This window comes from Protomyctophum bolini (genome assembly GCF_963924005.1).
Source record: "Protomyctophum bolini genome assembly, chromosome: 3".
Classification (NCBI taxonomy): domain Eukaryota; kingdom Metazoa; phylum Chordata; class Actinopteri; order Myctophiformes; family Myctophidae; genus Protomyctophum; species Protomyctophum bolini.
Window position 1 is genome coordinate 24,147,792 of NC_137864.1, and position 22,238 is coordinate 24,170,029.

The 22,238-nt window shown below is 41.9% G+C and overlaps 1 protein-coding gene across 1 annotated transcript in view; it reads right to left on the minus strand.

Moving 5' to 3' along the window:
• The window catches only part of helz (helicase with zinc finger), a 75,683-nt gene that overhangs the window by 13,188 nt on the left and 40,257 nt on the right, over window positions 1-22,238 (minus strand). The window contains exons 19-24 of the mRNA XM_080755250.1: window positions 19,230-19,348; window positions 17,453-17,598; window positions 16,527-16,674; window positions 13,260-13,443; window positions 11,893-12,121; window positions 3,106-3,439 (exon numbers count right to left, since the gene is read on the minus strand). Of these exons, the coding sequence (XP_080611376.1) occupies window positions 3,106-3,439; window positions 11,893-12,121; window positions 13,260-13,443; window positions 16,527-16,674; window positions 17,453-17,598; window positions 19,230-19,348 (1,160 nt within the window). The remainder of the gene's footprint in view (window positions 1-3,105; window positions 3,440-11,892; window positions 12,122-13,259; window positions 13,444-16,526; window positions 16,675-17,452; window positions 17,599-19,229; window positions 19,349-22,238) is intronic.

Below are 22,238 nucleotides of genomic sequence, written 5' to 3' on the forward strand. Positions count from 1 at the left end.
CCATGACTAACAATATCCCTAACCTAACCTCACAGGAACTGACCGGTGAATAACCCACAGCACAGTTAGTTGTAACCCGCCACGCATGTCGGGAGCCATGGGTGATTTTTAACCTGCAGCACGGGCGAGTCTTAACCGGCCACTCAGGTCTGACTAACGGGATGTCTTATGGGCAGTCCCCTGTACGAGAGCTGTTGAGGCAGATCTCAAAGCTACATGACTTGTACCAGCAGCGTGGCCCAGGTCCTCTGTACTGAGTAAACTCATTCAAGAGCGCACTTCTGAACCGAGCCGAAAGATACATCCACAGAGGGACTGTCTCTACTCAGTTATAGATGAGCTGCTGAAGGTAAAATAAAGCCAGGCTTGGAACATCTGAATTCTCTCTAGTCTCCCCCACTGTCGGATACAATCTGCTTCTCCTAGGGGCAGTGTGTGTAAACAACACACATACACAGAACTGAAACGCACAGAACGTGCAAATGTGCTTTCACACGAGCACACGCGACATATGATGAGCGAGTGCCCATTATTTTCAGACGGTACAGCAGCTGTTGACTGTTACATGAAAAGACACACAGGAGCTCTCCCGATAAACTGAGAGTTTGGGTTGAGTCTCTTCCCGTGTGCTGTATTATTGATTATTACAGAAGTACTTACACAACAATCTACTTTAGACATTTTACAGGGCTGTAAGCTGTAGCATGCAGCCTTTCTGTCCAGTAGAGCACTGGAAGGTGGAGGGGTGGGGGGAGTGTAAAGAATGCATGCCCGTATGCATGTGTGGCAGGGGGACATGCAGGGTATTGTAATCACTCATGTATCGTCTGTGAACAAAATACATTTGAGAATTTGCAGTAGGCAGAGCTTGCACTCCCAGGTTTAGGGGGGGGAATTATTGCATTATTATTGGTGTTGTCTGGATTGTGTGTACAATGTCTTTAGGCTGCTTATCAACACACTGACAACAAGAATACATTAGATGCTCACTTTCTGCAGAAATCTTGTTTCATAATGGGGTAATAAGAAATATGGTAATTGATAAGAAATATGGTAAGACATCAACATCAGACTTGATAAGTTGTCTCACACAGAAATAAAAACAAAATCACCAGATGTTGGAATTTGAAATGAGTTTCCTGTCCTTTCCTGTGTTGGCAGTCATTTTGAGGTGTGACATGGGCCGCCTGGGTGGCACGTCTGCACCCTGAACAACCACCGATGACAGACATACCTGGACGAACGCCTAGTGGGGCCCATTGTTTAGCCGTTACATGTCTACTTTTCAGCTACAGTCGAGAGGGTTTGTGACAGTTTGTGACAGCTGCAGCTGGCAGAAACCCAAGTGCTTTGAAAGCACAGGTTGATTTGAGTTTAAGACCCGCAGGATTTTACTTTGCTGTGAATTGTGCAATGAGGCTGCCCAAACCAATTGCACGGATGATTAAAAAAGCACTGGGGTCTGTGTGCTCTTGACACAGTCGGTAGCAAAACAAAAATGCAGCTTTATGGTATGTTTGTTGCGCCATCTGTCACTGAAGTGGCTGGATGTGACTCTGTGGCAGTGAATCAACACAGAGACACTGCGATGAAGGCTACCGATAGAATCACCAGTTACAATTTTTGGACTTTGATACCCGTCACTGTCATAAAACGATACCATAGTGGAGAGAAATAACTAAATAAGTGTCCGGAAAGTGATGGGTGATTTTGTGGATGCATAAATTAAGATCGTGAGCGTTTCTATTTATTTTAACACTTAAGATTGCAATCTAGTGTTCATTCTGTATATCACAGGCTGCCACTAAAATCACTTTATTTCTCCCCATGTAACATCCGGGTCTCACAGCCTCAGACAGCAGAGGAGGCGCTGCAGCTAGTGTGAGCAGCTGGTGACGATGTTTAGCTTTCGCCAGAAACTGTTATATGTTCACAATTCACATCGGATGGATTGAACAAAAACAAGGACTTTGGAGCATTTTGCAGAGAGAAAAGGCAAGTAAGATTCTGCTTTGAATGGGTCTCTATGGCATTCGTGCGCACTCGTCCTTGAGCTGGGGGTCCTTTTGCCTGGAGAGGACTAGAGGTTTGTTTTTAGCTTTAGCCGGTTGATATTGATATAAAGCTCATAACCCGAGATATCGCGGGTTTGGCATCCTACAGGTACAAATTATAACTGCAATATTGCGGGTTTGGCTCTAAGGGAGGGTCTGGTTATTTCTGAAAATGTGTACTCAATGGGCTGTTTGATTTGCTATTCAATCTTAGATCACATTATAGCTTATCTCAAGATGGGCTGACATGGAGTAATGGCTAAGGGGGTCCTTAGCCTGGAATCTAGCCTGATTCGCTTCGTTCGTCTTTTTCTCATTGACTCGGATTTCCATTACTTTTCAGGAAGTTCAAGTGAATCGAATTTTGCATTGGTGATTAGTTGGTGAACACTGATCAAGGAGTTTGCACTATGTTACTGGTGTGCCTCGATGCGCCTGTTTACTGACCTTTGCACAAGGCACATGCAACACGTACGTTAATGGCCTTGCGAGAAACGTATGATTGCAAAATACACTGTATAACAGCAGCTGAGTGTGTGTGTATGACTCACGTGTGTGTGTGTGTGTGTGTGTGTGTACTAAGCTGGATGGTGCGGAGCTGTGCCTCATTAAGCCCAGTGGGTGATGGCAGCAGGTTGGCAGCCGTGGTGATTTAGTTAACCTTTACCACAGGGCAGGCAGGAAACACACATACACATGTCTTCAACCCCAGCAAAACATACACCCACAAGCAGCAGGAGAAATACATTCCCATCAGGGTCTTTTTTGTAATAAAGGAGCTTAACACATTCCCTCCTGTTACCATAGGCGGGATTGTGAGGCCAGTGTGAGGACAAATGCGCGAAATAAGCAAAGAAGAGCCACATCCGCCCAACCCGGAAGTGATTGCCCATGATGATTAACCCATGCTGACGTTACTACCTACAAACAATCTATTCCAAACCAAACCCACCGCCGTCAACATCACCTCTCCTTCCCTCCCTTTAGTCTCTCCATGTTATGTGTGACACACAAACACACACACACACACACACACACACACACACACTACCTTGGGGGGTGACTGTTGCTGCTGTTGCTGAGGCCCCTGCTTGCTGGAGGCGGCCTGTGGATGCTGTGGATGGGGCTGATGGTGATGGTGGTGCGGGGCGTGGTGGTGGAGGTGGAGGGGAGACGCCGCCGCGGCAGAGGCCGCGGCCATGTGGGCAGGGTGGGCCGCCAGCATCGGTCGGAGGGCGCGGGGGATGAACTCTGGGGCCAGCGGGTTGAGGACGTAGGTCTTCTTCAGTTCCAGGGCTTCCAGCTGGGCCTTAATCTGCTCAAAGGTGATGCCGTGCAGGCTGGAGTTGCCGTGGCAGATGGAGATGAAGTGCTCCCAGAACTTCCTGGAAAACAAAACAAAACGAATATTCCTGAGCCGTTCCTTGCTTAGTGCAACAACGTTTGAAGTCTCTGCACAAAGGAGTATTAGAACAGTGTTTTTTCAAGGTGGGATCCCCAGGGGTCCCTGGGAGCTGGGGGTTTCAGGGGATCCACACCATAATGAGTTTTACTTGAAATTACAAAAAGACAAATGTTACCCGTCATTTTCAGATCACACTCCTTAAGGCCCAAACAGTACCAATGATTCGCCATGAAACTCCTTGCAACCAAACAGTTGAGAGTTGTTGCATGGAACCATTATCCTTAATGGCAGTTGCAAGGAGTTGCATTGGTGCGGTTTTTGGCCCAAGACAGAATCATTTGAAATGGTGCTAATCAAATCATTTATAACGCACTTTACATTTGTAAGAATCTCAAAGTGCTACAGCAAATGAATAAAAACAGAACAACATCACACCATTAAAAACATCTAGTAGAACGGGAACATAAGGGCAAGGCTATAAAAATGCTTTGGTAAAAAAGATACGTTTTTAGTCCACTTTCCCGAATGTGAACACGGACATTATGAGTAGCCTAAAGTTTTGTTAGAAATGTAGAGTACGGGTCCCCAGCATTTAGAAACTGACAACTTGCAGATGTAATTTTTCATAATTAGCATAATAAACTGGAGTACCATTAACAACGTACTGTAGGGGCAACATTTTCAAAATGTCTTTATGCTTCAAGTAGCATTCAACGTGTCAAACTAGGGGTTTTTCATGATTCTGATAAATGTAGGCTATGCATTTTGGCAGCGTCGCTTCCTGACAAATAACGCAGGCTACGTATTTTGGCGGGGAAACTGTTTTAACATAATTTGTGCCCAAGACGTCCACAGACGTCCTAGGATCTATCCCATGCAGTGCCCAGGAAGTTTGTACACATCTTGGGATTTTCTTTTTGCCTTATATAGGTTGTTAATGGTACCCCTGCTTATTATGCCAATTATGGATATTTCCCAATATTTCCCAAGTTAGCAGTTTCTAAATGCTGGGGACCCATACTCAACCTTTTTAACATAACACTTTAGGGTACTCAAAGTGTCCGTGTTCACAATGGGGCTTTATGGGCTGGTAAGTAGACCAATTGTGGGGGTCTGTGACATGAAAAGGTTTGAAACCCCCTGGTGGAGAGGAGAGGTAAATATAATGGGAGAAATATGGAGGAGAGCTGGAGGGCAAACTGATAGGATGGGAACAGATGGAGGGCAAACTAATAGGATGGGCACAGATGGTAAAGGATGTGTGCCAGGGATGTGATCAGAAACACAATGGAGAGTGGGGAGAGGCTAACCTTTCAATAGAAATAACTGGCAGTAGCCTACAATAAAATTCAACAGTAGATTGGAGCCGTGGTTGGACGGCAATCCTGTGAGACAACATTGACAGTCACAAGGCCTGGAAATAATGCTGCAGCTTCATTCAGATGTAACGCTACCAACACATTCGCACACCAGCTGTCCATGTGTTTTGTCCAAATGCTACCTCATAGATCTTTACCAGGGATCCAGGTGTCCTCACTGTTACTTTAGGGGGAGGGACTTTCTAGTCCCTCCCCCAACTTGTAATACAAATTGCTTACTGTAAGTAAGGAATTTACTCTGGATAATACTCCGGATAATAAAATAAATAAAAATGCCTAAATTGTAAACATTAATGTGTAAGCAAACAAAAAACATCCAATTTACAACATTGATGATAGTGATCAACCATTAAGGCATTACATCTGCAGCATCATTTGTAGGCACTTAAACACATAGGATGCTAAAGACGTGTCAACGCGTCCTCTCAAATAAAACCGTGGGGTGCCAAGGAAGTGTGTGTTTAGGTCCTTTTTAATGATATAAAACACAATCGCTAAAATCCATTTGACAGCGGCAGTTGCTAGGCAACGCGTTGCTTGTCCGTCCCTGAGCCGTTTTCCCACGCACGCAGCCATTTACTTCCTGGTTTTACGGACCAATAATCATCCTTATTTGGTCTGGATCTACGGCGCTGTCCGTGGTTTTGATCAGAATGGCGCTGTTCCGTCCTAATTTCTGACTTCTCGTTTAGAATATAAACGCTTCTAAAGAGACCTATTTGCGTGAGGTAGTAATGGAAGATTTCACCCACCGGGGAATGGAAGTCGGGGATTTTCAGAGTTCAACCTCTTATCAATCCCTGCTACGTCACTCCCTCAGCCAAGGGGTCCTTGTCCTGAATGAGTAAGACCCCTGTCCAACTGACTCCAAGTTACTCCTGAATGAGTAAGACCCCTGTCCAACTGACTCCAACTGACTCCTGAATGAGACTTGAGGGCAGGCTCATTCAAATCTGCACACCCCATCCCAAACCCATTCTTTCCATTACTGCATTGTGGTTGTTTCCCCCCCACCAGCAAGATTAACTCTAACTGCACTCTGGCTGAATGGCCACTACTACGATCTGTAACCGTGCAAAACGCAAGAATTAATTTAATTGCTAGATGCATTTAAACAACCTACATTACCTCTTCACTTGACGCTGGCAATACTAGCCGAGCGGACTCGCTTTGGCTGCTTTAGTCTGTTCGGCAGATGGCTTGTTTTCAAACCAGCTTATTAATCGTAATAACGTACAGTAACTGTTCATCAGCTGCATATTGTACAATGCAGATTAAATGTATATATTGAGCATCAACGACAAAAATGTTTGATCTCAAAAGTTCTACTCAAAGTGCTGCATGATTCTTACTGACAAGTCCACTGTATGCTCTGTGAACAGCAACACAGCAAAGTGCTCATGAGGTGGTGTGTGGGTTGGGTTGCATGTCAGTTCAACCACTCGCCGTCTTCCCACAGCCACTCTAAATATCTGCCATCTTGTCAAGCACAAATGGCGACACATTTTATGCCCACGTTTTTCGAAGTTGTGTGCAGTGGTGCTTTACTGTTAAGATAAAAAACAATGCCATGATTCCATATTCAGTTTGTGACGCGTCATCAAATGTGCTCAAGTTTTTAGGTACAAAAGTGGTAGTGCACAATGCACATCCATCCATCTATCCATCCAAGCCCAGGTGTTGTAAAAACGATAATACAGGAGGGAAAAAAATAGAGTCTGCAACACTCTTAAGGATACTCGGCTCCACTGGTTTATTAAGATTCTAAGAATCTTAACAAACCAGTGGAGCCGGTGTTGCGGACTCTATTCTTTCCTCCATTTTAGTTACAACACTCGCTGAATCAAACGTGGTCTTGGTCTTTAAAATGTCACATTCCTACATATGGTAAAAAATATATATAAATCCTACAGGATTAACTCAGCTGTCTATGTTCAGTATGCCTGACATGCTCTTATTGGCTAAATGATTTGTATGCGAGTGTTTAGACCCTCAATACATTAATTGGATGTGAAGTGCTATACATGAATGAAAGATGGGGCCCTTGTTCTGCCTTCACTCCACTCAAAGTACTGACATCAAAGTATCTTCTGCCTTTAGTTCACGCCACTCAAAGCATTAACATGCAAGCGTCTAACTACCACAGCCTTTTTCAAAAAACCCAGTGCGTGTACGGCAGACTAAAGGTGAGACACTACAGGTGAATAGGAGAAAAAAGTTAACCAATAGCTATCACAATGAAACTTCTCCAGTTGATTACTTACATTAAGACTAAGATTTTTTGGATTACAACTTTTCTGAAATGTTATGTTTAAATATGCAAATTAGGCATTATATGTGCTAATTTGCATACATTTCGGGACAATAAATCTGAAGATCTGAAGATCGGATAAAGTCAGGTTCAAAATAATTTTCATTTTGTTGACATTTAGTTTTAGATATCTCTAATAATTATCACTCCACAAATCAGAAAATAGTGTTAACAGGCATTAAAAAACCACCATTTTAACCATGTTTTTAGGAATAAAATGTGATGTAAATCAGGCTATGAATGATATATCAACAAACCCTTCTGTACATTCCTGCAGAATATAGTTATGAATAAGACTGGAAGGTTTGGTGTATGCGAGTGCAACTGATGTGGAGGTATGAGGAAAATTTATTTTGAGAAAACAGCCTTTAAAGATTTGTATTGTAAAATTCAAAAACCTTTTATTTGAGGCCACTATTTTGAGACAAAATATCTCAATAGAGAGGGTGGATTTTCACTCGGTCATTGGCTAAAATAAACATCTAAATCTGTATTTTGAATTTATTTCAGTTTATTTTGCTTTAGTTTAAAAGAAAAAACATTATAGGAAGCAAAATAGCATAAAATCTCAGAATTGAAAAATCTGCCATGTCTCGCCTAAAGTGCCACCATATGCTGAACAGCCAGAAATGAGCAACCTTGTTGATCTCAATATGTCAAACATAGATGAAAAGCGGAAGCCAAACATGGTTGCTGTGGCAGAAAATTCCACAGCCGAGGAGACAGTTAATCTAGATGCAAATGAACCAAAACAGTGTAGAAGACAGTGACTTCAAAATGTTTCACAAAATGGCTGCGTACCAACAATGGCAAGCATCACCAGCAACACCTGCCATATTCTAGGGACTCACAATGAGCACAATTGTCTGTGCACAAACTGGAAAAAAAAAAGAAAAGACCTATCGGATAATGTGATTACAATAGGGCAACATCACCAAGCACGATGACAACTCAGCCCATTTCTGTTGCGTCTAGAATCCCAATTTCCCCCATACTGATCCAACATCAGTTGCATGATGATCACGTGGCACTTCCTGGAGAATAAATTGCAACATGTATCTGGCTTTCCAACACAGACTTGTTTTAATTGTCTCTCCAAAAAGTGAAATAGAGCCCAGAAGTACTGACGTGACTCACTCATGGTTTTCGGAAGAATTTTCTCTATGGAGAACATTGGATTTCTTAAAATCGTCTCATATACATATTGTGGCTCTGTATCGTTTACGATAGTCAATATGATACAGTCTGTTTCTTGCAAAAACGTACTAATTCAACAGCAGTAACATTCACAATTTCTCACAGTCAGTCGATTCTTCATATCCATAAGAGTAAAACCGCCGGGGATCTGGGATCATTTGCTTATTTTTGTAACACAAACACTTTCAGAGCCACTGCTGTTCATTTAAAATGACCGCAGGCAGCCAGCTATATCCCCTATATAGGACATCCCATTTCCGCCCACACAGCCCAATACAACAAGAGGAGGGGCAAAAACTTTTTCGAGCAGCAGCCGACATGCGTTAGGTTTCACAACAAGCGGTAACATGGCTGGCGCGATGCGATCAGAAATCACCATTTACATCTGAAGGTCGGGCGGTTTGGACTAAAACAACAACTTTGGAGTATTTTTCGGAGAAAAGAAGCAACAAAGAAACCACGAATGAGTGGATCCTTATGGGAGGCGCGCGCATTGATCCTCATGATGAGAAGAACGTAGGCGCTGTCTATGAAGGATGTGTAAATTACGTCAGACTTCAGTCCTCTATACTACAGTAGTCTGCCTTACATGTGGGGCACATGATACAATCTGCCTCTAACCAAATAGACAGGAGAACACTGAATGCATAGGATTATGCCTTATGCCTCAAGTAGCATTTGCTGTCTTTCCCTGCTGCCAGCTGGGAAGTGAGTGTGTGTTTAAAACAAACAATTGAACTATTAACAAACATTAAACCTGCATATAGGGAGGGAGAGAGAGAGAGAGATTATGTTCACAATATTCCATAATATCAAATATGCCCAGAGGGTTGTGCAAAAATCAAGGTCCTCTACTAGAGCTTAAATCAGGCCTAATAATTTGAGCCCGACCTGACCCAGCCTGCAAAGGTTCAGCCCGAGTGCGGCCCCGAATCCTGTGATGTTTGACAAACTGTGCCCAGCCCGAGAGCCTGTTGTTCCGACGGCGCATTATTCCAACATCACGTTGGTCCGACTCGCCTCATTACTAACCCTAACTGCGTGCGAAGCCACACAGTCGGAGTAACAAAGGCTGTTAAGTGAAACTTTATCTACTGTAGCTCTAGCACTGTCTCAGAGGCTGTGTGTGAGTGTGAGTGTCTGTGTACGCCTGTCTATTTTAATTGATCTGCAGTGACTTGTGAGAGCTATTTTTGCTCCTTGAGAATTAATCAGCCTGAGAGTGAGTCCTCGCCCTAAAGCGAGACAATGCTATAGACATAATGTAACAGAAACATGCATTCATACACCCTACTATACATACCGTACCTGCATACACTATAACGGCATACTGCTTACATATTCTTGTGCCATGAGATCTGATAGTTACAATCCACACCAAGTTTCTCAAAAATGAGAACCAAAGAAAGCCTTTAGTCAATCTCTTGCAGAGATGGCTTTTATTCCATTTCGAAGAGACAATGTGACTTTTTTGCTCCAAATATGTAATATTATTTTTTTGCTCCAAATATGAAATAGATGATATTCTACAGTTCAAATTGTAGACAATACCATTGTAGTCAATTGCTGTTGAGAAATGGCTGTTAGTTATATTGTCTTGACAGAGATGTGGTTGGAATGAGGCGTTTGTGCAAAGCTCCACTAGCGAGAGTGAAACACCCTAGGGTAGGGCTTTAAGCAACTAGTCGACTAGTAAATCCACTAGTTGACCTCGTTGGTACTATTTGACAGGACTCAAGATCAGCTAGATTATAGTTAAAGTCACCGATGTACCGGTACAGTTTTTAGATGTACAGATATTAAAATGTAATATATATATATATATATATATATATATATATATATATATATATATATATATATATATATAATGTTTACATAATAGGTAGTTAAACAACTAGTCGACTAGTAAAAAATCACATCCGTGTGAACTGAGTGGTGCAACTCCCCTCTTAAAATAAAAAGAAGATTATAGAAAAGATATGCATATTCTGTCTGTGTGTGTGTCATGGCATAGTGGCATACAAACAAATACAAATACTAAACTTTGGTATAGCTCTTTCCTGGTTTATATGAAGCAAAAGATATCTGGGAAACATACAGGTTGACCAAAACCAGGGCCTTCATTTAGGCATGGTAGGGGGGGAAAAGTAATTTAGATGTCTCAGTGTAGTGTGTGTAGGCATGTGTGCATGCATGCCTGTGTCCGTCTCCTCTCTTCAAGAGGTCAGTCTTGGGCAAACAACAAACACCCTCCTTTTGGACATGTCAATTTAATTGCTCTGTCTGCCCAGGCTGACATTTCCAAACAAGCATCAGCCAGACAATGCCGTGGCTGGCTGAGGTTCAGTAGCTGTAACGAGATGAGGGCTGGGCAAATATTGAAGACACAGTAATGTGTGTTCTATGAGGATGCACTTCAAAATGTTTCCTCTCTTGGCCATATAAAGCAACACTGGCAAGCTCCAGCTGTGGAGGATCATAACATGGTAAACACCAGGGCTGGGGATAATTACTTACACACAAACTCATATTGGTGCAAGTCAATATAGGCTATGTAGCCTAGCATTGCTGGGTCTTCTGCTTGATATTAATTTAAACCAAAGTCCTTTATAACTGTGCACCATTGAGCCAGCTCTCTCTCGCTCGGTTTAAAGAAAGTTTCCTCTCGTGTTTATAGCACAGATAGCTTGCTCTATTATAAAGAGGAGTGCACAAGTAGACAATTAACCCTGGCACTGCTCCCCAGAGTGGTGTAAAGACAACTCAGTTCACTCCAATAGACCAATGTTTTCACAGCAATTTCTGCATCAGCCAGCTTCTGTTCAGTTCCAAGAAGTTAGCACTGTAAACACTAGGACAATAGGCCTATATATATATATATATATATATATAGATAGAGAGAGATTTTTCATTCTGTACATTTTCAAACATTTTCAGAAAATGCGCTAGCTGTCAAGGTCCATTTTAACCTAGGGGGATTATTACAAACTGAACACTTCTTCTTGGTACCGAACATGTACTCTTATCCAATCAATAAGGATTAAATACGTTGAGAATAGATGAAGTGCTCAGAACAAAGGAGAACTACCAAAAAAATCAAGTGCTAGAAAAATTAAGCACTAAATATGTTGTTTCTGAACCAAAATTATAACCAAAATCGGTGCATAAAATGTACAACACAGATGTCTGCTTTGTAATGATAATTACACAAAATATCAGAACAATTACTGTATAATCATGATTTACTAGGGTTTCTAGATTTTCCACAAGTAGAAATCCCAACATAGAATCCCCAAGCTTCTCTGTCTACAATACATGTCACACTGTAGGACTTGAGTCCAGCTTGGCACGCTTTGCTCTCTATATAGTACAGTATCATAAACACTGATATATATAGCCTTAAACAAGGCAACTTAGAAATGTGTACTACATTGTTGAGTCGCTGTGGCTCATGCCCAAGATTGATTTGATAAACTCCACACTATTTTGAGGGGACTCAAATCTGCTGCCAATTGTTTGAATGAAAGTCCTGGTTCACTTTACCTGCAGCGTCCCACAGAGCAGAGTGCTATGGGGTCTCCCACCACGGCAACCAGGGACTGGGCTCTGGTGATGGCTGTGTTGAGCAGCTTGTAATTGGACAGAAAGCCATAGTCCAGGTCCTCCGTTGAGTCCTCAATCAGCTGCTCCTTGCGCTTGATGGCAGTCTGCTTGTGCTTGCACGTGTGCCGTGTTCGCACCGTGCTCAGGAATAGCACTCTGAACTGCTTACCTAGGAACAGGGAAATCGATCGAATCAGACATTGCAGACACGATTTCCAATAGTCATGAGACCTTTAGATTAGAACTTGTTTTGTTCTTTCAGTGAGCTGCTGTGTTACTTGTAAGCAGAATAAATATTTATACACATGGAGTGGTGCTGCCTCTGGTGACTGAAATCTTCCCAGCTGGCTCAATACAATTGTCTAAACAAAATGTTTGTTGGCAGACCCCGACAGATAGGCCTCTTTACTGGAGGACCACTTCTCAACTTTCTCAATTTCACCCACTTAGAAACAGTGGTAGCAGAAGGAGACTCTGCAACAAAGATGTGGTTTAGCTAAGAGCTGCAGTACAAACATCTTTATAGTTGATTCATTCAAAACACTACTATTTATCCAAGTTGTATTTGACATGAATGCAAGGTATTTGAAAGCGTGTTTGCTGGGAGCAAACCTTGGCTATGCTGATCATGTTATAATTTATAGGCCTGGTTGGTGATTGCGATTTAATTTCCAGTGAGGATAAACAAACGCTTAAGGGAGCTAATCTTCTCTACAAAACCCCACAGATAGATAAACTGCAACAATTATGTCTTATCTGAGCTCCCAGGGCTTCTGGTATGATCACATAACATCCGTCTGTGAGATCATTTAAAAATGTAAGCACTAGAATGCAGTTTGCATGTGTGGGGGTGTTTGTGTGTGGTAGTCAGGATGTGCACGAGTGCGAGTTAATTAGCTGCGACACTTTTTTTTGGGTGAAATAGCTGCTTTCCACTTTCCTTCTGTCAGAATAATGTGTTTAATAGCTGTGTTTAATGATAGGCCAAAATACGTTTAATTTGACTACCGGTACTTCATTTATGTTAAGAAAATGAAAAGCAAATTGTCATTTAAAATGTTATCATAGTCAATTATCATAGTCAATTATAGTTATTGAAATTGAAATTAGCAAAGATGGAAGGAAATATTGGTGTAATTACATTGGTGTAATATACACCAATTAATTGGTGCAATATTACAAGACACATATTCCAATTGGTGCATCTCTAACATAATATGGGTGGAAGGAAATATTCCGTAATATATATAAATAATATCATACTGTAAAAAAGTGACAGCCATGTACTCTCTGAAAGATGCCCTCACCTTGAACATTGAGGACTCTCTCCACACTGACTTCGTGCATCCTTTTCTTCCGCAGCTCGGCTCGGATGCGGAACACCTGATCGGCATAGGGAGACACCACACCGATGCTGCCCTCGTCCAGCTTGCCCCAGGCCACTGGCCACTTCTTACGCATCTCCTCTACTCGCTCCACAATCTCAAACACCTACACGGACCAAACAAGCAGAGATGGGGAAATGAGAAACCATATTCTATTACCATACGAGTTGAAAGTGGGAATTCCATACTGTATGTCTCCATCTTCTGCCCGGTGCAAAGCGGTGCTGGGCGTAGTGCAACCGTCATTGCTATTTTCCAACCAAATGCACATACACCGTTTTTATAACCTGCGGTCTAGAGTAACAGTTTAAATTAGTTGGTCTAACAGCGCAGAAATGTCCTTTCCTTACTTTTTATACAGCACATAATGGGATTAAGATGCACCTAGGTGGGTTCACAATGCATCGATTGCAATTACATTTCAACACAAAATACTCATGTTCAACATGGCAGATTCCGCATTGAGGTTCAAAACACGATAATCTGGGCCAGATTATCTAAATTGCTTTGGGATTGCAATTAAAATAGCCTGTCAATTTTTACCCAGATAATGCATCTTCCAATTCACACAGTTGAATTTGTTTTGATAGTGTTGAACATCCCTACCGGCCATTGTATGTTACCATATAAATCCATTCCATGTATCATTGCTCAATCTTGCATTATTCATAATGTCTGATAGTTTAGCCCCAAGATTATTTCAATACTTAAATAACTATTTCCCACTTGTCATCAATGTGAGAATATTAAGCTTCCTATAGTACAACATTGCAATGCACTGTTGGAGCCTCTTTTTCTACAGCTGCAATTATGTTGTCATCTGACAGCAAACATATACATGTATAGGCTAATTCAAGTAAAGATTCAAGTATTTTTATTATCTGTAACATTCCTTTACAGTGAACCAGTGATCAAAAAAAGTTGGTGAATTGGAGGGCAAGATTAAAGATTAAACTCCAAAAGAACACAATGTGAACACAATTATTCTCCATCGCTGCGTTCAAAACATCCCTTTATCATGAAGAAATTGTACCATCTCATTCACTTCCGGTTCAAACTGTGACATGGACGAGCAAAGAATGCACCTGAATGTGCCTGTGGGGTTCAACTGGAGTTAATTCACACTCACGCAAGTGCCTAGGTGTCAGTGTTGTTTTCATCAGGCATGACAATAACGTAAATGACGACGTCAACGCCCCTTTTTCCAGGACTAAGATGTGATGTTGACGAACGACAATAAAATAATTAAATAATAATAATAAAAATAATAAAAAGACTGACGCTGACGAGCTAAATCAGCTCTGTTTGATGACAATGACGAGATGTGTGTGCGTTATCGTTGACGAGACGAGACTAGACGAAAATGTTAGTGGATTGACGAACAAAGTTTTAAATGCATGAAAATGTTCTGCCAATAATGTCACAAATGCTGCTCTCACTGCTATCCTCCTCTCCTTTCCTTGTTGGTCACGCCCATCACCTTACCGTACATGCATGCATGCATGCATGCATGCACGCACACACACACACACACACACACACACACACACACACACACACACACACCATCCCATTTCTTCACTTCACAGAGTCAGTTGACCATGATGGTGGCGCCCACAGCCTCAACGCCGGGGCTTGGTGGTCGTCGAAATATAATGTCACAGAGAATAAAACAGAGTGCCTCGTACCGGGAGACGGGGACAAACCATGTGGCTTCAAGTTAGTTGGGAAGAATACCATTATACCACCAACTTAAAGCGACACCTCAAGGCTCTCCACAAAGAGATATATGCGACGGTAAGTTGCGGTCGCATATATTTGGTTGAGGGGATGAGCATAACATATCGCAACATGGCGATTTAACATGAACACAAATAGACGACCGCTAAACATATGCTGCTAATGTTACAGCAGACACGTGTGTTGCTGCTGTTTATCCAGAGACAAATTAACGTAACAGCAACAGGTCTTTCCCAGTCAAGAAGTCACACAAACATGAAATCCCTAAATGTTTTATTCATAATGACGGCATTTATTGTGTGCTGGCGCTTCCTTTCTTTCCATTTTATTTTTAACTGTTACAAGTTGTACAACCTAGTACAAGTTGTACAACCTGTCAACCTTGATTCCAATGCATTAATACCTGTACGCTATAGACATTTTTAAATTTTGGACTAAAACTGGACTAAAACCGTTTAAGTTTGTCGACTAAAATGACAAAAACTAGACTAAAACTATCAAGGATAGAAATGACTAAGACTGACTAAGACTAATTAAGCATTTTGTCCAAATGACTAAGAGTGACTAAAACTAATAAGCATTTCTTCCAAAAGACTAAGACTGACTAAATCAAAAAAATGCCTGCCAAAAACAACACTGCTAGGTGTGCACAAAACCATTTAGTTTGAAAAGTGTTCTCTTCTATGGTTATATTTGGAAAGTTAAACTGCATAGAAGACACTTGGGATCACACTATGAGTGTTGTTTTGGGGGTTTTGACCAGATTTATTATATAGTTTTGCCATTTATCTTGGCCTCCGTTTTAGTATTTTCTTTCTGTGTATTGAAAACATAATGGGGTGAGTAAATGAAAGAAATAATGTCATTTTGTGGGTGAAGTAGTCCATTGCATGCATTTCCGATGTCACGTGTTATGTTATGTGTGCTGCTGAAATTCAAAGACAAATCAATGTCTGGTAAAACTTTAGGAAACACCACCTGATCACATGCCCTCGCAAATGAAAGCATTTGTTTTTGAGAGGAATTGTTTGTCTTTATTTCTCTGGTGTGTAACATGATTGAAATAAATTGATACAATCAGCCTTGATATTAGTCATCTACTACATAAAATGTATTTGATATTTCTGTAAATGTTTACCCTTTTACCCCCGCCCCCCGGTTTCCTTTCAGAGGTCATTGTATTTATTATGGGGATTTGAATTGCCATGGGGTCATTGTCTAAGGCTAAGCCCATCAAAGACGGCTCCAGACAAAGAACCGGTACTGAGAACCAGTGCCTGATTGGTTAGCGAGTTTGGTGACAGACCACCAATAACTTAACTCATCGTGCACTAAAACGTACATAGCAAGTTGTATAGTCTTTCTGGGAATACATATGGCAATTTTGGCAGAGACTAGAGGGTCATGAATTTCAGTTTCTGTACATGTGAACACATCACGAGCCGTTACCTCTGCGTTGTTGTAGTAAGCCGTGCTGTTCTTCTCCTGCACATCCTCTCCTCTGGCCGTGAAGAATGTCAGAGGGTAGAAGTCTTTATGGGAGGGCTGCTTCCCACTTGCCATCAGCTTCCCATCGTAGAACAACTCAGACGTGTAGCTGTGGAAAAGGGGTGAAGATGGAGGGGACATGAGGCACAATTCATGACTTCTACCACTTCAACTATATTTGACCTATGCTGTTCATGCCTTAACCCATTTTGACCCGAGATCAGATTCTAAAGATGTCTTCTACATCCTGACAGTTTTCTGAAAAAGCTATGTTTCTATCTCAGTCGTTCTTCGATTTTTCAAAAATAGCAGACCTACAAGCTCGTAGCGCACCACTCGGGGCGCGCTATGAGCTTGTAGATCTATTTTTCAATAGCTAAAGCATAACATAATGCTAACACCAAAAGGGGTACCGCTCAAAAAAGTGAAAAACTAAACATCTGGATGTGGTCACACTCACAACATACAGTAGTTATCCACTTTTGGCTCAATACATTTTCTCTCATTGGACTGGATTCCCTGAATTATCTCTCTACAACCTCCATTCTCCTCCGACTAGGGCTGACCTTCCATCGTTCTTTTGAAGTCAAAGCTTCTAGCTCTAAGAACAAGCCGAATTTGAAGCTTTGACGTCAGTAATTCATGAATCGTGGAGCTCAAGCACATGGTATTTGTACATATTTTGATTTAAAAAAATTGAAAACATTTACTGAAAAATATTATTTATTTTATTTCTCATTTTCAAATTTCTCATCATCGAACAAAGGTTCAATATTAGATTTTTTTTGGGTCAGCCCTATCTCTGACCTCATCCTCGTTCTAGCTCGGCCCATCTCCTGTGACATCTCTCACCCACTCTTCCATCAACCCACAGTGCTCAAACCTACTTGATGATAGCTTCGTGGGAGCGGTAGTTCTCACAGAGGAGGATGCGGCAGGGGAACTCGCCGGGGTAGTGCTCGTAGAGACGGTCCAGAAGTGACACGTGTAGGTTGCGCTCCCGTGCAAACTCGCTGTACACGAATGGACTGAGCTGCAAGAGAGAGAAGTAGCACAATAGTAAGTTAAAACACGGTCAAGTATTTCCCCCACTGAGTCTCATCATTTCCTCCTTCAATCATTTCTTTAACTCACTGCTGCAAGTGTTGTGACAAGATTTGACTGAAAATGTCCACACTGTATATCCAGCCTGTAATTTTATGATCCGACTAATTTTGTTATGAAATGATACTATTCTTGCATTGTGCCATGGATTGCTACGTTTATAGGATTTCTTGTTTTTATTCATTCAATTCAATGACACTTTTTACATTTATTTAATTGACCGTATATTGTGGGAGAATGGATCTTAACATCATGCTGTATGTACAATGTTCTTAGATTCCTGGTTTGGTAATCGGTACTTACTGATGGAAAACATGATTAATATTTACCACCATTATTTTAACAAGAAGCCCTCAACTGCACATCGACACAAAAATCTAAATCTAAACTAGACCTACACAAACACTCAATTACTGCTACCCTTTTGACTGCTGCTTATCTAACACAGATTTGTCTTTTGTCCGATCCATAATTTAAGCCAGCAGGAGGTAAAAGGTCAGCCAGCTGTAATGAGCTTGCCGACTCAGTCAATGGAGGCCTTAGCCTTCATTCACAATTCAGCAGACTCATCCAGCTCTCAGCGGAGCAGCAGCCATGCCATTACAATGACCAACAGACCGACGTGGAGAAAGAGGAAGAGAGAAAGGGAGCCAGAGTGGCTGAATCTAGAGGAAAGCTCGACAGGGCCAAAGGGGAGAGGGGAAGGGAGAAAGGTTGGGGTGGAAAGAAATCGAGAGACAATGAGGGAGAAAAATAAATAAAGGGATAGGAAGGCCCAGAGTGAGATTTAAAGTGCAAAAGAAAAGAAAGACTGTTGGTCTCTGGACAAAGTGAGAGAGCGTGTAACAGCCAAAAGGAGAGTACATGTTTTAGTTTGTTTCCAAAATGGAACAAAAGGAGCAAGAGTGAGAGTGTCATTAAAATAATTCCGGTTTGCAATCTGTGGGGTTTTTCATCCGTTGTCCAGTGTTAATCCTGTGCTTGTACAGCATGTCTTTAAAAATAAGGAGCTGAGGAAATTAGGTTTTAATTCCCAGTGTTGCTTTGGAAACCTTGATTAATGGGAGATGAATTTGTGTTATCTATACAGTGAAGCAGTTAACACCTTGGCTCTACTGGGAAAATACTGTGCCATTTCTCATCGTTCTACCTGGATGCTACATTTAATCTACAGTAGCAACGGCAGCTATCCTTTTTGTTTTCATTTTATGCCACTGCCTCTGTCTGAGGCAATACTACCCCGGAACTGAGTGTTGAGAGTATTGAGAAAGACTGTTTTTTCCGTTAACGCTTAAAGGCAATGGCATCTGGCACGGTTATTGGTTTTAATATTGTAACGCCCAAACCACACTTATGCATTATGTAACAGGTAGCACAGGTGTTTTAGGGATAAAGGATGGTGTCTAAGATAGAAACATTTGCAGAGGAATACCCCTTGCGCATTGCTAAATCCCCAAATAGTGGCTTCAGCGAACTTGGCCCAAGATAGGGCCCTTAGAACACCCAATTTTAAAATAATGGAGTTCCTTCAGTCACCCTATCCAATGGTACTGGGCTTACCTGCATGTGGTCTCCGGCCAGCACGATGCGGGTGGTCTTGCTGGCCAAAGCGAAAGGCATGATGGTCTCACACTCCATGGCCTGGGCTGCCTCATCCAACAGGATATGAGAAAATAGTCCTGCCAAAATGACATAGCAAGTCAGTGTCAGCCGTCAAGTCATTTTTGAAGAATACACGCACTAGGTTACTACATGTGATTAGAATACCCCTAAAGTGCAATGTGTGACAGTGATATTTAGTTTTACATCTGGAAACTTGAATCTTACTGTAATGTGGTTCTGATGGTCAATGATTCAAACAATTATAAATCACTGATTGCTCAATAAATGCCTACCCGGATTTTATAAGTCTTAGTTTTGTACTAAACTATAAACTATAACTTAGCCCAACGCCTAGAACCCAGGTTCGTCTAGTCATCGCAGCACTTCACAGGCTGAGCGAGCCCCAGGGGCATCTGCTCCTTTCACACAATACTGCCTGGAGTGTATAATTGTGCATTAGCGTGTCTGGTACCTAGTTGATCGCGGTGAGAGAGCCACTGCACGTAGCCAGTAAGCATAACAGTCACAGAGGTGTGAGAGGCGAGCTCCAGCAGCACATACACAACCAACAATGGGAACAGCTGGAGCAGCGAGATAATTAGGATTAAATCCATTTGTACACTCAGAGTGATGGGGGACCTTAAAACATTTATGAACCACTGTACTGTACACTAAATGGAACAGAGCCTTAATTTGTATAATCGGTAACACCTGTGAAGGAAGTAGGGAAGGGGCCCGGAAGTAGGAAGAGTTATTCCGTGTGCATAGAGGCAGAGCCCATTGATTACCATGCTGACATTTCATTAACAATTCATTGAACTTCATGCCAAGTTGCCAACCTCTTGAGAAGGGCAAATCAACTTCAAATTACATGGGTTCTCTCATCCAGGTTTAAATCTAGTTGCAATTACTATGTGGAAAAACATGGATGCCGCACAGTGACCGTCCACTAAATATTCTGCCCCATCACAGAACCCTGCCTCTCCATCAACTCTTTCAAGCAGCCAAACACCTGTGGTAAAACATTTTATAAAGGACTGCAGCTCAACCCGATTTAAAAAGCTCAAACGTTCGCTCACTGCTGTAGAGGGGAGGTGGATGAAACGGCATGGCAAATGAGCGGCAGAGAGGATGAATAACAACCAATGAACAGCCTCTGAAGCCCCCAACTCAACTGTACAGATATGAAATGTGACGTTTAGGAGAAATAAACTGACGTGGTGGTAATGGCGATGGTGGGGAGGGGACTGACTACAAGAAATGTTTAAAAAGAATAATACATGGATTGGACAGACCTAGGATAGGAAAATAAAAATGGGGGGGGGGGGGGGGAACTGAATGGGCTCGAGGCATGTGCAATACTGTGGCTGTCTTGGTTTGTTTTTCTTTTTTTTCTGCTTCCTATGGTATGGTGTGGATGATGAACTGGAGTAATATATATATATATATAAACAAACTTGTGAAAGCCCTATTATGGGCAAGTTGGGCAATGCAACTGGTTGGAATGTTCAGACATTATACAACCACTCCCTTAGTTGGAATGCCACAATCAAGAATAGTTACATTAATGTTCTAATACTATTATGTAGAGGAGCTAATTTTCTTATTTTGTTTATATATACATTTCAAGTGATGACAAAAATGGCCCATGGTGCCCCCTGGAATCAAGTGGGCATAGGAACACAATAACTGCTGCAAAACGTGGAAGAGGGGAAACAACTAAATCAATCTAAATAATAATTCTAACAATGTCTGAATATATATATATATATATATATCTGAATGTCACTGACAGCGCGTTATCTCATCATTAACTGCACAAATCACTCCCACTTTTCACACAGGCATGGACCATAATTATATGGAGGTCTTAACGGAGCGCTTTTTCCCATTTGACACATTAATGATTAATAATCAATTTATTTGTGAATTAACCTCGCACCTCCGTCCCTTAGCGACACCTGCATCACAGGCCACCGTTATCACCGTTACCCCACTGCCATGCTTCCTCTAGCTACCGCTGCAACACAACAAAATGTGCCCTATACAATTTGGCACCGCGTGTGTGTGTGTGTCTCCTAATAGACAGCACAGCCGTTTACCCCCGTTTATCCGTCTCTCGTCTATTTCCGACCGAGCCACACTATTAGCACACATCTCTCCATGGCAAAAAAAATCTGCACGCTCCCAGAATCCAGCTAGGCTACATTTTACCGATGCATTTCACTGTACAAATATTGTTTTTACATCACTCCAACCCCCTCAGGCCAGGAGGCGGGGTGTGTGTGTGTGTGTGTGTGTGTGTGTGTGTGTGTGTGCGCGCTCGCGCGCGGACGCTAAACACTCAGCAACACGTTACATTTCTACTTCTACTAAAGAAAGAGGATGGAGCCATAAGTCCATATCCATACATTCGGGGACATAAATTGCGCAAAATACTTTTAAACATGAAGCCAGAAGGCTGCTACATAGCTACTACTACTACTGCTACTAGCTGTTGTGTGCTAAGCTACATTAGCAACACCAGGGTTGCCACATTGACTGAGAGGGAAACAAGCAACCAGGTCTATGAAAATGTTAACAGGCCAGATAAAGTCACAAAATCCGAAAATACATCTAGAATAAGCAACAATATTGCTGACTGTCAAACATCATTTTCATGTCATGGACCACTAATATTCTATATATATATATATATTTGCTGTTCTTATATTCAGAACGGGTAAGGACTAGTCATTACAAAGAAAAGATAATTTAGAAGACCACACTGTGTTAGGCGTCTGTGGGTTGGGAGGGGACATTTCTTAGCACTATAAAGTAGGTTCACCACGGGTCCCCATTGCCTCTTCTCCCGGGGATTTTCATCAGTATGGAATGTCGGGAGAAGGGAAGAAGCAGGGGGTAATGATGTAAAGTACATTAGAAGCAGGCAAATAGTGTTCCTAAGCAACGAGACAAAGCCATCTC